This window comes from Peromyscus maniculatus, chromosome 2, assembly GCF_049852395.1.
Source record: "Peromyscus maniculatus bairdii isolate BWxNUB_F1_BW_parent chromosome 2, HU_Pman_BW_mat_3.1, whole genome shotgun sequence".
Taxonomy (NCBI): Eukaryota; Metazoa; Chordata; class Mammalia; order Rodentia; family Cricetidae; genus Peromyscus; species Peromyscus maniculatus.
In genome coordinates, this window is record NC_134853.1 from 127,297,217 (window position 1) to 127,311,216 (window position 14,000).

At 51.5% G+C, this 14,000-nt stretch overlaps 1 protein-coding gene across 1 annotated transcript in view; it reads right to left on the reverse strand.

The window, feature by feature from the left end:
• The window catches only part of Cimap2 (ciliary microtubule associated protein 2), a 30,290-nt gene extending 16,740 nt beyond the window's left edge, over nucleotides 1-13,550 (reverse strand). Inside the window, exons 1-9 of the mRNA XM_016005733.3 lie at nucleotides 13,347-13,550; nucleotides 11,872-11,959; nucleotides 11,320-11,484; nucleotides 11,018-11,140; nucleotides 9,109-9,246; nucleotides 8,848-8,991; nucleotides 6,447-6,608; nucleotides 5,369-5,494; nucleotides 2,199-2,332 (exon numbers count right to left, since the gene is read on the reverse strand). Coding sequence (XP_015861219.2) covers nucleotides 2,199-2,332; nucleotides 5,369-5,494; nucleotides 6,447-6,608; nucleotides 8,848-8,991; nucleotides 9,109-9,246; nucleotides 11,018-11,140; nucleotides 11,320-11,484; nucleotides 11,872-11,959; nucleotides 13,347-13,405 — 1,139 coding nt within the window. The 5' untranslated portion in view covers nucleotides 13,406-13,550. The remainder of the gene's footprint in view (nucleotides 1-2,198; nucleotides 2,333-5,368; nucleotides 5,495-6,446; nucleotides 6,609-8,847; nucleotides 8,992-9,108; nucleotides 9,247-11,017; nucleotides 11,141-11,319; nucleotides 11,485-11,871; nucleotides 11,960-13,346) is intronic.
• Between the last annotated feature and the right edge of the window lie 450 nt (nucleotides 13,551-14,000).

Here is a 14,000-nt window from a genome sequence, read left to right on the forward strand (position 1 = left end):
TGGTGGTGACAGTCTCCTGTAATCACAGCTGCTGTGGGATGTCTTTCTGTACACTGTGAATATGTGTTGCTCTGATTGGTTGAGAAATAAAGCTGCATTGGCCTATGGCGGGGCAGGATGGAACCAGGCAGGAAGATCCAAGAGATAGTGAAAGGAGAAAGGAGAGGCAGAGGAGACGCCAGCCGCTGCCAGGAAAAGCAAGATGTAAAAGTAAGTAAGCCATGGCTATGTGGCAGCTTATAGATTAGTAGAGAGGGGTCAAGTTATAAGAGCTAGCTAGCAAGAAGCCTGCCATAGGCCATGCAATTGGTAATTAATATTAAGCCTCTGAATGATTATTTTATAAGCAGCTCTGGGACCTTGGGAATAAGCGAGACCGGAGAAAACTTCCGGCTACACACAGTACTTGGGAGCAGAAAGGGGAGGTAGGAGAGGAAGTCCTTGAGCTAACCTGTTAGCTTGACTAGTTGATCCAGGAGTTCTAGATTCCACTGAGAGACCCTGCCTCAGTAAATCAAATCAAGACACTGACGTCAACTTCAGTCTTGACACACATGTGCACATGTATGCACACACATTTACATATACATGGACCCACACACATTCTCATATGCATACATACACACACGCACATTCACTACACACGTGTACACATGTAAAAAAAAAAAACCAAGAATGCCAAATAAAGACATCTGACAAATTTCTAAAAGAGAGAAGAAAAGGGGGGCATTAAAATCATCACAGACAAAACCCCAAAATCAAACTTCCCCAGAGGAGAAGGACCTGAGCTTCCAGATGACTGGAACACACCAATTGCCCAGCACAATGCTTGAAAATAGACTACAGTACAGCACATCACCATGAAGATTCAGAGCACCAGGGACAAAGAAGGTCCTGGAAGTTTCCAGAAAGAAACATGCAGGTTACATGCACAAGCCAGAATGATATAGAACCAAGCTGGGAATTAGAAAACCTGCAGCAAAGCCTTCCAAATCCTGAAGGAAAATGAATCCCAATTTGGTTATTTCCAACCAGACTATGGATCAGTTGTGAAGGCGAGGAAAGTAGACAGCATTTTCACATGTGAAATCTATTAAAACTCTTACTTCCCACTGCCCTGTCTCAAGAACCCCCAAACAAAGGATTAAATCAAGAAAGACTATCTTTACACAAATAATACCGTCATAAATTACATTTAAAAACTAGAGATGGCTCATCAATTAAAGGGCTTGGTTGCCAGAAAAGCATGAGGACCAGAGTTGGGATCCCCAGAATCCCATGTTGGGTGGGTAGAGTAGCCTAACTCTAATGCTCACCTAGGGAAATGGAGAGTGGGGATCCCCAGAGCAAGCTCACCAGCAAGAACATGTGCATCAGTGAGCTCTGTGTTTGATTGGGAGACCCTGCCTCAATGAAAAAGGTGGAAGAGAACTGAAGAATGAATCTCAATATCAACCTCAGGTCTCCACATGCATAGGCACACACACACACACACACACACATGCAAAAACATGCATACATGCACACACACATACATGCAAAAACATGCATACACGCACACCCACACGCACATGAAAAATGGGAAAAGAAACAAACAAACAAATCTCTGAGCAAATCATCTGGTGCCCAGCACCGGGTCCTCATACTGTCCACTCCATAATTTCCCAGAAAGAAAACACTCAATTCTAAAGTTCTTGTTCCATCAAATTCAAGCAAATCTACCATGGAAATTCTATTTTAGCCAGCGCTCTCTTAGATCAATAAAACATGGCCATCGCTGATATCTGAGACTTCTTCATCGTTTGCCACAGGGTTTCATGTGCCCTTCATGCTTAGGCTCCACGGTGCCCTAAAATGACTTTTACCAACCCTTGACAAACACCAAAAACCTGGGGTTCTGTGAGATGCGAGCACCTAGGGCTAAACCTGGTGGTAGAGGATTGAAACCAGGAGCCTTTTCCTCATCCCAGACTGATCACCCCATCTTCTCAGCCATCCGCTCACTTAACAGCGGAAGGACACAAAGCCCAGCTCAGCTCCCACAGCCAGTACGTGCTGAACCGAGATCTAAACTGAACGTCTCCGGGGTCTCTTGGGTGTGGCTGGCATGGGAACCGAGCATGCCCCTCCTCCAGGCCACCCAGGGTCATACTCCCTCCCCTCAGCCCCCTCCAGGAGCTACAGTGAGCTATACTCACTGCAGGAGGTGGTCTCGGCTTGGGTCTTCCAGGTAGCGCTTGGATCCGTTCAGGAACAGAGAACGGTATCGCTGCCGGCTGTCTTTGGTCTCCAATAGCGTGGTGTTGAGGTAGCGGCCTACCCCAACTGGGTTCTGTCCAGGGAGAATACAACAGGATGTTAGTGAGCATGGCTTGGAGACTTGCCCTCAGGCCTTTTCTCCTCCCTTCAGGCCCCAGAACCCCCCCCCCCCCCGCCCCGCAACTGTTATGAATCAAATTGTGTCCTCCCCCCAATCCCAAAAATGTGCTTAAGCCCTAATCTTAGTGGCCTTATTGGAGAATTGGGTTGTTGCAGATATAATGGGCTGAGATGAGGTCATACTGGAGCAGGTGGGACCCTGGTCTAATATGACAGAGGTCCTTGTAAGACAAGGCACTCAATGGGGGAGATGATCATACACAGAAGTAGAGATCAGAGTGGTCCAGACATAAGCTGGGAGAGCCAAGGGTCTCTGGCCACCAAAAGCTGCAAAGAGGCAAGGAAGGATTCTCATGAAACCATCAGTTTCATAGGCAGTATGGACTCTGGTCTTCCGGGATCCAGAGCTGTGAGAGGACAGCTCCATTCACCAGGCTGCCCAGTTTGTTCTCCATTGAATGATGCCTAGGCCATCCTGCCCATGGGTCTGCCATGAGAGGCTCAGAGGCAAGACATAACTTTCAAGATGACATAGTAAGATCATGACAGAGAAGATAGGAGGTAAGGAGACCAGTCTAGGCCATTCTCAAGCAGGAGTGTCCAGAGGGGGCCTTCCCGCCCTGCCTCTGGAACTGGCTCTCACATAGTCCTTCCTTCCACTTTGCATGGCTGGCTGTGAAAGTTAGCTTTAATTGTCAGCTTGGCACAATCTAGAGTCACCACAAGAGACTGTCTGGATCAGGTTGGCCTTGGGCGTGCCTGTGGAGGATAGTCTTGATTTCATTAATTAATGTGGGAAGACCCAACCTGCCGATACCATTCTGGGTTTGGGTCCTGGACTGTACAGGAGCAGAGAGAATAAGCTGAGCAGCACACATGTGGGCATTTCTCTCTGTTCTTGACCACGGCGTGATGGTTTTAAGCTCCCTTCATCCTGACCCGACACCGCTCCCCCACCCCCACCCCCGACCCCACCCCGAGATGGTAGGCGATAGTCTGGAACTGTGAGCTAAAAGAAAGTGGCTTTTCCTCTAAGGTGCTTTGTACCAGGGCTTTTTACATCACAGCAACAGAAATGAGCCTCAGGCACCGGCCCTGGGATGGCAGGACAGCAGCACAGCTGTCCAGCTGCAGGCTAAGCATTTGACTTGAGATTCTGAGAGCTCAGCGGTTGGTTAATGACAATTAAAGTCCGGGTTTAACTGTCAACGGCCTACAATCATACAGGAAGAGGATCTCAACGAGGAGTTGTCTAGATTGGGTTGGCATGTGGGGTGCTGAGCTAGGAAACAGAATAATAAAGCTAAAGCAAGTAAATTAAAAGCAAGATGTGTCTCAGAGAGACCATGTTATGGATATGAAGTTTGGTTTGAATATGGCTTGGATGTGAAGTGTCCCCCGAAGTCTTGGTCCCCAGTTAATCATGCAGTTTAATGGTGAATGGATTATGATGGCTACTGGAAGGTAAGGCCTAGATGAGGAAGCTGCTTCCTGGGGGCATGCCTTTGAAGAGTATAATAGGACCCTGTCCCCTATCAACACCCTCAACTTCTCTCTCTCTCTCCTCCCATTTACAATGGGGGGGGGCAGTTTTCCTCCACCATGGTGTTTCTGTCTTACCCTAACCCTAAAAAAGCAATGGAGTCAGCTGCTGTGGATTGAAACCTCTGAACTGAAGGAAATGGTTCCTCCCTCAGTTCACTTGGCTCAGAGTTTTGTTTTGTTTTGTTTTGTTTTGTTTTGTTTTGTTTTGTTTTGTTTCACAATGGCAAAAAGTGACTGTCACAAATCAGGAAAGATCTTAAAAACAGCAAGTTCAAATCTGGACAAAGCTTCCCCATTCTGCTGGAGGCAGGAAGCAAAACCTGTGAATGGGGGGGGGGGAGGCTAAGACAATTTTGTGACTCATGGAACTGTTCGCTTAGGATTTGTGTATAATTATTGGATTGATACGATTGATAAATGTGCACTAAAAAGCTGGTGGGGAAAGGGTTTAAGAAGTGTTCACAAATGCTAGGACTAGCCTGTTCTGGAAAACACTACCAAACTGAGGGCGTCATCACTCACCCGGGGACAACAAAGAGCCGGGGAGGGAAAGGAACAGGAGAGGACTTGTCCACTTGGGCATAAGAAATGAGCTAACATCTCCACCAGCTGCCCTCCAAGACCCAAGACTAATGGAGAGCAGGGAGAAGCATTGCCCAGGGAAGGGAAGAGAAAGGGAGAGCTGTACGGTGGGTGGAGCCTCTCGGCTCTTTGGTTCTCAAAGGGTGGCCTCTGTGTGCTTATCAGTGTTAACTGTCAACAACCTACAATCGTACAGGAAGAGGATCTCAATGAAGAGTTGTCTAGATTGAGTTGGCGTGTGAGTGTGTTTGTGTGAGTGTGTTTGTGTGGGGGTGGGTGGGTAGGCGGGGGTTGTTGATTATATTAATGGAGGCTCACCCACTGTGGGTGGCATCATTCTGTGTGTGGGTTGTGAACTGTGTAAGCATAGAGAGGGGGCTGGACACAAGGAGGCATGGATGCGTTAATGCATTCCTCTCTGCTGTTGACTGCGGCTGTAATGGGTCTAGCTACCCCGTGACTCCCCTGTGCTGACTGACTGTAGCCCCGGAATTAGAGTAAGCCTTTTCTCCCACACAGGTGGCTTTGGGGGATTACCAGATGACAGCGACAGGCAAGGAAAAGAGCACACCCCAGGAACTTGTTAGAAGAGTCGTTTCCTGCCCTCCTCCCCAAGGCAGACTCAATCAGAAGCCTGGGCACAGGCCCACTGAACCGACCCTTAACAAGCCCGCCATGCCTGCTCAAGCTGGAGACCCTAGAGAACAAGCGACTAGAAAAATAAGATGGCGAGAGGGTGAGAGAGAGATAATATCAGGCCCAAGGGGCTTCCATGTCAGGGGCACAACGGGTTGGGACTGTCTGAAGAGGTGGGAGAAGTTCCCTGTCCATCACCATGCTCCCCTAACCCAGATGCACTCACCCAGCTTCCCATAATCATCTGGTAGGCCTTATTGCCTGAGCGCTTGGAGGCCAGGAGGAATGGTGGCCGATTGACGTGTTTCTGCTCCGTCTCATGAGGAGTCCAAGAACCAGGGCCAGCTATATCCTAGGGGTAGTGAGGGGTGGTGACTGAGGAAGCCCTCGAAAGCTCAGCCCAGGTGGGATTAACTGAGGGTTGATGGCAGTTGACCTCATCTGTCCAGCACCACTGGGCCTTTGTCAAAGGATGAGGTAAGGGAAGCACCCTCGAGTCGGACATGTCTCATACCACCCACTCTACCCACCCCCAACCAGACACCTCTTGACAGGTTCCCAGGGGCCCTTGGGATGAGCAGAGATGCGCTCTGAACAGCAGCCTGGGACTGAGGCACACTGGCCCTGAAGCCGGACAACTAAGTCCTATAAAGGGTCTCCAGGCCCCTCCTGGGGAACCCAGCAAACCCTTTTCGAGGTCTGCGCCCCGGTTTCCTTTTATGGAATGCAAGTGGTGTCCCTCCCAACCTCCCTTGGGAGAAGGATGGACAGTGGTTTAGCAGGGGTCAGAGTGTCCACGCCCTTAGCCTCCCCTACTTCATTCCTTCCCTTGGGCAGGCGCTGCCAGGTCCCACTCAGAGAAATGGCCACTGTGCCCCAAGAGGACTGCCTTGAGGAGGTAGAGACCGGCCCCTCCCTGGGTAGAGCAGGTAGGCAAACCTGAGGATGGACCCTATCACACTCCATCCTACCCGGCCTTCTTTGCCCATTCTCCAGATCTTTAAGGCCAGGGGAGGGAGGGCAGGGAGGAAAACATCCCTGGCTGGGGTTTCCTGGTGGCCTGGTTCAGCTACGAGGGTCTACACAGTCATCCTGATCACAGCTGCTCACGCACTGGCTGCGTTCACAGGCCAGGTGTGTGAAGCGAGGCTCAGAAAGTGACTGACCAGGTCAAGGCCAGGCTGGCAGACAAAGACACAGCTTCCCACCCGACCTGACCGCTGCCCCCTCCACCTCCCCCAACCTCCCTAGCCTACTGGAGAGCTGCCTTCCAAGAGAGAAAACAGACCGTGGGGTACACTGACCATATTTCTGGGGTACTGACTAAGGGTGGTCCAAAAAATTCTCTCTGTGGGTTTTTTCGGTTCTCGGGGATATTTTGAAAAAACCCCACGTTTCTTGTTTTGAGCTGAGTTAAGTTCGTCCACGAAGCTCTTATAACTCGTTGGTTCCCGGGGTTTCTTTTTCTGAGGAATGGGAAGAGAAAAAGAAATGTTGTCTCAGGAAGGTCATGGGCTCAAGAGCCCTCACAGAAAAGCAAGTGGCACTGACGAGGTACCACCCACCTCTCTGTGCCAGATCGGACTGTGCTGGCACCAGGCCGGCATGTGCACACACTGCCACCCGGCCGGCCGTTATCCATGCCTTTCTTTTCTTTCTCTCACTTACTCAGCACCCGCTGTGCCAGTCAGGGATAGTATTTCAAATATTTAAAACCAAGTCTGAGCACAGATTTTCCCCCCAGCTAGTGAAACTACTGTGTCCAAACACAAGAGTCCAAATTCACAGAATGGGCTGGCAGGGTAACTCCGTGGGGAAAGGATTCGCTTCAGGAGTTGCTCTGTGATGTCCACACACGTGCCAGGGTGTACACACACACACACACACACACACACACACACACACACACAAATAAATACATACATACATACATACATACATTTTTTAGATTTTTATTTTGTTTTGTTTTTTGAGATAAGATTCCACTATGCACCCTTGGCTAGCCTGGAACTCGCTGTATAGACCAGGCTAGCCTCCAACTCACAGAAATCCAACTGCCTCTGCCTCTAGAATGCTGGGATTAAAGGTATATGAGATCATGCCCAGATTTATAAAAAAATAAATAAATAAAAGGAAGGAAAGAAAGAAAGAAAATGAAAATGAAAAACTAAACAAAAGAAAACCCAGCGCATAGACTGACTCCAGTGAAGAGAATCAGTTTGTAAAACTACTGCTTGTGATGAGGATGGCGAGTGCCTGAGGACCCTTGACTGACAAGTGCACTACTCTGGTGTGGGACTTTGACAGCGGAGCAGGGGACGAGGATGGGTAAAGGGCCTGGAGTGAAGCTTGAACTCCTGAGTTGGATCTTAGGACCCAAGGCGTTTGATCTCCTTCCACCTGGTGGAAGCAGAACGCTGACTCCTGAAAGTTGTTTTCTGTCCTCCACAAGCATGCCATGAAACAAACCCGCACGCCCAAAGAAATAAATGAACGTACATTTTAAAAGATTTATGGGGTTGCTGGGTGGTGGTAGTGCACACTTTTAATCCCAGCACTCGGGAGGCAGAGCCAGGTGGATCTCTGTGAGTTCAAGGCCGGCCTGGGCTACCAAGTGAGTTCCAGGAAAGGCGCAAAGCTACACAGAGAAACCCTGTCTCGAAAAATAAAAAAAAAAAAAAGCAAAAACAACAACAACAAAAAAAAAACCCCAAAGATTTATGGGGGAGGGGGTCTGTATGTGGTACAGGAGGCAAAGAGTATGCAGAAACTCCCTGTTTGCCTCTCAATTTTGTTGTGAATCTAAAATTGCCCTAAAAATAAAATTCATAACAAAGATGTCCAGCCCTGGTTGTAGTAGCAACAGGGCATGGAGGGATGGGGGGGGGGGGGATGGAGAGATGGGGGGATGGGAGGGTGGGGTATAGGAGGTCCAAATGGTTCCCAAGGCCCTGCTGTGCTGGGCACATGGCCTTAGCGGCAAGTAGATCTGGGAGGCCCTGAGATCAGCCACGTCATGGGACACAGGATGGTGACTTTTTACCAAGCGGCTCACAGCTATTTCCACTTTAACCATCTCCTTCCTAGCGCTGTTAACACCATCTGCCTCCACAGTGGTTCCCCACTAACGCTGCAGGTTCTCTCCTACTCCTGGCTGATGGTGCTTCCCTTCCCCTCGACCGGAAGTTCCACGCGGGCTGTTTCCCTGCACCTAGTCTGTGAACTGCTTTCATCCTGCTCACACAGTGACTCCGTGGTGGGGGCAGGACAGACAGGTCTGGACACGTACGGCGGTCCCTTTAGCCATAAGCGTGAAGACAGCAACACACAGAAAAAACTGTGAAATCCCGTAGAAGATTTGGATGGGATGGGAAATGGGTCTGGCAAGCAAAATCTCTACCTCTGTCACCTCCTCTCCCACTTTGGGGCTCTGTCACCCAGAGCCCTGGCACTCACTGAGCTAGGTTTTTGTCCGGGAAGCCTGCACCTGTGCCCTTGGGGTCCCCCGCAGGCCTGGCGGTTGACTCACCAGCCCTGCCTGCTGGACCATCAGTCTATCCGTGCATTTCATGGTGGTGCTGAGCAGAGAGCTAGCCATAGGATCAGATGTGCAAAGCCTGGCTCTGGCCCCTCACCTAACATGGGGAACCATATCCCACCCTGGCAGAAGCGGTGGACCTCACCGCCGCCCACCCTGGCACATACCTGTGTGGAATAATGTCCATAGGGCACAGGCTTGCTTCGTTCACCAGAGAAAATGTCATAGGGGCCACGAGTACCAGTGGATCGTGCCACATAGCTCTCAATGTCACTTTTGATGGTGTAGGTCCCAGGTCCCAGGCCACTGCCCTAGAGACGAAAGTGGTGTAGGTGCCTATAGGGGAATGACCAAGGTGGACTTGAGCCTCCCCGCCCCTGAGGTCATCATCCTCCAGGACCATGCGGGATGAGCCTGGCGGGGGGTACCTGGTGAGATAAGGGGGGCGGCTTGTTGGACATCCGACACATGAGGCCCTCGGAATGAGAGCGGTTCCAGGCATTCTCCTCCAGCCGCGTGTATGGGTTACCCTTCTCCCCGTAGTTTCCAGGGCCTGGATAATAGTTCTGCGGGGCAGGAGACAGAAACACAAAGGCTGCCGGGCCCACATTTTGTGCTGGCTCACCTGAGGAAGAAATGCCTGGGGTTTCAAACCTCAAGAGAAACGAGGTTTTCAGATTGTGCGTGTGTTACCCACCCCACCACCCAGCATCACCCGAGAGTCTCCTCCTCCATCACTGACACCTTTAACTCAAGTCCAGCTACATTGCCGCCGCCTCAGCACCTGGCATCCGGCCTGGTCTCCCTGCTCTTGTTTGTTTAACAATGCTTTCACCCACACCCCAGGATTCCCTTCCTACCCTCTGGTTGGGCAATCATAGCAACCCTGCAAAGATCCCCAGACACCATCTCTCCTGGGACCCACACTTTCCTCCCCAGCACACAGGCAGCTAGCTGGTCTGCAGGCTGAGTACGTCTCCCACACCTACAGTTCTGTGACCGGCTTCCTCACTGTGCTGTGAACAGGCTGGGATAGATGAGCACCCCGAGTCCTAGGTTGGGACCCTTGGCTCTGTTGCTTCCTAGCTGGGGGAGCTTGGGCCTCTGAGCCTCATGGACCATGGGACTAACACAGAGATGGTAATACTTTCCTGCAGGGAAGGATGATAAAGCAGAATGTCTACAAAGCCCTCTGCCCAGGGCCTGGCACATTGTAGGTCCCATCACACAAGTCGGGGTGTGGTGACTGAAAGTTTTAGGGGCAGAGGAACTGCGGTTAGGATAGGATCAGAAGCCTGGTTTAGCTTCTAGGGTCAGAAGTTGGTTTTTTGAAGTACAGTGAGCAGCGTTCATCTGTGGTGCAGGGAGGTGGGGCTTGTCTTGGGTGATATGCACCTTGTAGCCACATGGTGGCACTGCAGCTACGCAGATGATGCAGCCCACCTCACCTCTGGGCCCAGCAACCAGACCCTAGGGGAGCCAGACCTAGCAGAGGAGGCGGGACCTGCACATGGAAAATCAGACCACCCTGAGGATCCCATCTGTCTGGCCCCAGAAGAATGAGATGGGTCTTGCTTCCTCCCATGGCTCAGAGGGCCATAGTGTATTCCAGAGAAAACCCCATTGTTAGGAAGCTGGGTCCCTAACTGTGCTGACTTGATCCAAAGCAAGTCAGCAGCAGCCCCTGCAATCAACACGCAGGAAACCTGTCAGTCAAGTCCTTGGCCTCCCCAGACCTCAGTGTCCTCTCACAACACCCAGGAGGACACTTGAAGGCCTTCCCTTGGCTGCAAGGCCCTCCTTACAGCCTTCACTCCGGACCCCCTCATTTCCCACCTCACCAGCTCTCTCTAGCCTGACTGTCTATTGTTCTAACTAGCCAAGCATATTCCCACCTCTGGTCCTTGGCCTATACTGTTCCCATTTCCAGGAACGTTCTAGCACAAGAGTCAGGTATCGGAGTCCCCTCTGTTTTGTTCCAGAGGGCCCTTCCCAGACTGCTCTCTGAACACCACCTCACAGCATTCTCCTTCCTTGTGTGATTTCCCCCTCAGCACCCCGACCAGGTGCTGGACTCCCCACCCCCCCACCCCCGCGAGGCCTAGTTCAGAACATGCATTCCATTGTTGCTGCATCATTATTTCCTGGTTGAACAGCTAAGTGGGCAAATTGGTTGTTGAGCTTCTACTACATTCTAGGTTTCGTCTGAGACCTGGAGGTGAACCACATCCGTCCCTTCTGGAAGAGACATGTTCAAAGAAGGGTGCTCCCCAAACTATCAAAGCTGCCACACTCTTCCCGCCAAGGACAGAGGGCCCGAGGGACACCAGCACCTACCCCGATGAGTCCTCGGAAGCGGGTCTCCCCGGAGCTGAGCAGTCCGCGCCTGCTCTGTGGTCTCTGCTGCAGCTGGGTTAAGAAGTCTTTGAAGTTGTAGGAGCCAGGCCCCAGCTTGTGCACCTGCCCCAACAGAAGAGACGGCAGGATGAAGAGACCAGGGAAGGTCGGGCCAGGAAGGAGCCCAGGGGATGATGGTGCTCTCCAAGAGGAAGCTATGTCCACCAGGACTCTGAAGGAATGGCCGTCAGGACAGGAAGCCTGGTTCCTGGAGGTGGGGAGGACCATGCTCCAAGTCTCACCTGCTGCTGTCTTTCCTTCATGATGGACTGGTACTGGAAGTGGGGTAGCTGGGTCAGCCGAGTGGCTTCTTGGGCCCGAGCCCAGCCCGTGCCCAACTTCTGTTCCAGAAACTTCTTACTGAAGCACGTATCCTTGGAGTTATAGGTCCCAGGTCCTATATGGGACTAAATCAGAACAGGCTCAGAGCTGAGTCAGTCATAACTATGTAGCCTCCCACCCCACCCCCCAGCAAGTCCTCCCCCAAGTCTCCCTTGACCTGGAAATGGAACCAGACAGTCCCCCAGCTGATACTCAGGGGCTCCGCACTCAGGAGTCAGTCCTGACTGCCCCTGTCACTGGCCCCGTCCATCCACTTCAGGGAAGTATAGTGTAGAACCAGGCTGCCGCTGAAGTCTAGAAGGAAGCCTGCTGCCCCCAAACTCCTGGGTTTCCTCCACGGTCCGGAGTTTGTCAAACACAGCTGAAGCCCGGGTGGGAGCCAGGCTTGGGTGGGAGCATGCACAGGTGGGTAGGGCGAGGGACACGGACCCCGTGAGAGGAGGCAGGCTCACCTGTTCCACAGAATGATGCCTGGAGTACGGGGCCTCTGTGAAGGTGCTTAACTTCTTCTTGTTAGGATAAACAGAGGAGACATCAAACCTAGAGAGTTATGTAGCCAAGTGAGAACCCAATGCCTGGCATCTGGTCCCGGCTGGGGCAGCCCTGGGGGACAAGGGAGCTGGTTTCCCAGGAGAGATGACTTTAGCTGGCCCATGGAAGTGACTTTGGATCTGCTTCATTGTTTTGAGCGTTCCAGAGATGTTCTGCCACTAACCATCACACCTAAGCTCTGCTTCTCCTCACAGCTTCATCCTTTGTTCCCAAGTCCTTATCATCCTCCCCACCTCTAGACAGCTACACTGCATCGTGTACACTTGACATCATCTCTAATATACTTTTATATATATATATATATATATATATATATATATATTTTTTTTTTTGTTTGTTTGTTTGTTTGTTTTTCGAGACAGGGTTTCTCTGTGTAGCTTTGCGCCTTTCCTGGAACTCACTTGGTAGCCCAGGCTGGCCTCGAACTCACAGAGATCCGCCTGGCTCTGCCTCCCGAGTGCTGGGATTAAAGGCGTGCGCCACCACCGCCCGGCTCTAATATACTTTTAATAACATATATATATGATTATTATCCATACCACCTCATGACCTCAGATCCTAGAACCATGTGTGACACACGGGTCATTTATACACAACTATATTAAATATAATATAAAGAGAAATATGGCAGTTGGGCATAGTGTTGCACACATTTAATGCCAGCACTTGGGAGGTAGAGACAAGTGGATTTCTGTGAATTTGAGGCCAGCCTGGTCTACATAATGAGTTCCAAGACAGCCAGGGTGATGTAGAGAGACTGTCTCAAAAAGAAAAGAAAGAAAGAAAAGAAATATGACCTCTGGGCTGCAAACCCACTCAGAACTTTTTAGCTGAGTGTTTTATGGACAGGGCCTGTGGCCTCTCTGAATATGTTACAAAAGAAGATGTTCTAGAAATAGTTTAAAGAACTTATTACAGAAGTGTAACAGAAAACAAAAGAACTTAGAGGCCAGGCGTGGTTGTCCACGCCCTTTAATCCCAGCACACAGAGGGCTATGGCAGGCAGATCTTTGTGAGTTCAATGCCAGCCAGGGCTACATAGTGAGAAGAAGGAGCTGGGGAGAGGAGGAGGAGGAAGATGAAGGAGGAAAAAAAGAAAGAGGAGGAGAAGAGAGAAGGAGGAGGAGGAGGAGGAGAAGGAGGAGGAGGAGGAGGAGGAGGAGGAGGAGGAGGAGGAGGAGGAGGAAAGACTCAGTGTGGCAGAGCCTGGGCCGGGAAGTGAGAGGTGGGGGAGGGGCGAGCCGGCCCTCTTCCCTTCCTCCCCGGGCTCCAGGCCTCTGGATTAGCCTCCCTCTCCCGGGTCAGAGGAGCTGGTGGGGCCCACAGGAACTCCCTTGGACTCTGGATGCCAGACCAAGAAGCAGCTGGGCCCCACCTGTGACTCTGCACCCCGAAGGGCGCCCCTTTGAACCACTTCGGGGTGGTGGTGGACATGGTGTTGCGCGGGGGACATGGAGTCCCGCTGAACCCGGCCTCCAGCCTGCCCCCACCCCCGCACTCAACACCGCCCTGACATCGCGTGCTGCCAAGGCAACCCGCAACCCGGGCGTTGTGATTCAGCAAGCACAGACCGGCTTCGTGCCGCGTGGGACCTCCCCAGCGTGCTGCCTGCCCCCTGACGTTTTCATTCATTTTTATATTCCCAGTGCGGCCTCCCCAGAGACCCTTCTCGGGATCCCGCAGACCTGAGGATCCCTCCTGGGGTTTAAAGAGAGTGTTCCTGTCACTTGGTGAGAATCCTTTTATTTCTGCTCCGACTTGGGAAAGCCCAGGCTCAGGCAGGAATCGCCTTCATGCCCACCTTGTGTTGACAGAAACCGACGGGAGAGCAGACTTGGGAATTCTGTTCCTTCCCTACTGGGAGGAACTCGGGGAGGGCAAGTAAGGTGGAGAGGTAGGTGAAGGAAGGGTCTAGGAACATCAGTGGGATGTATAGTCGCATCAGGACCGGTCCATACTCAGACACCCACTCTGAGCAGACACTGAAGAATGTCCCCAACCCAAATGTGGTCCTTGTCCTCTGCGTATG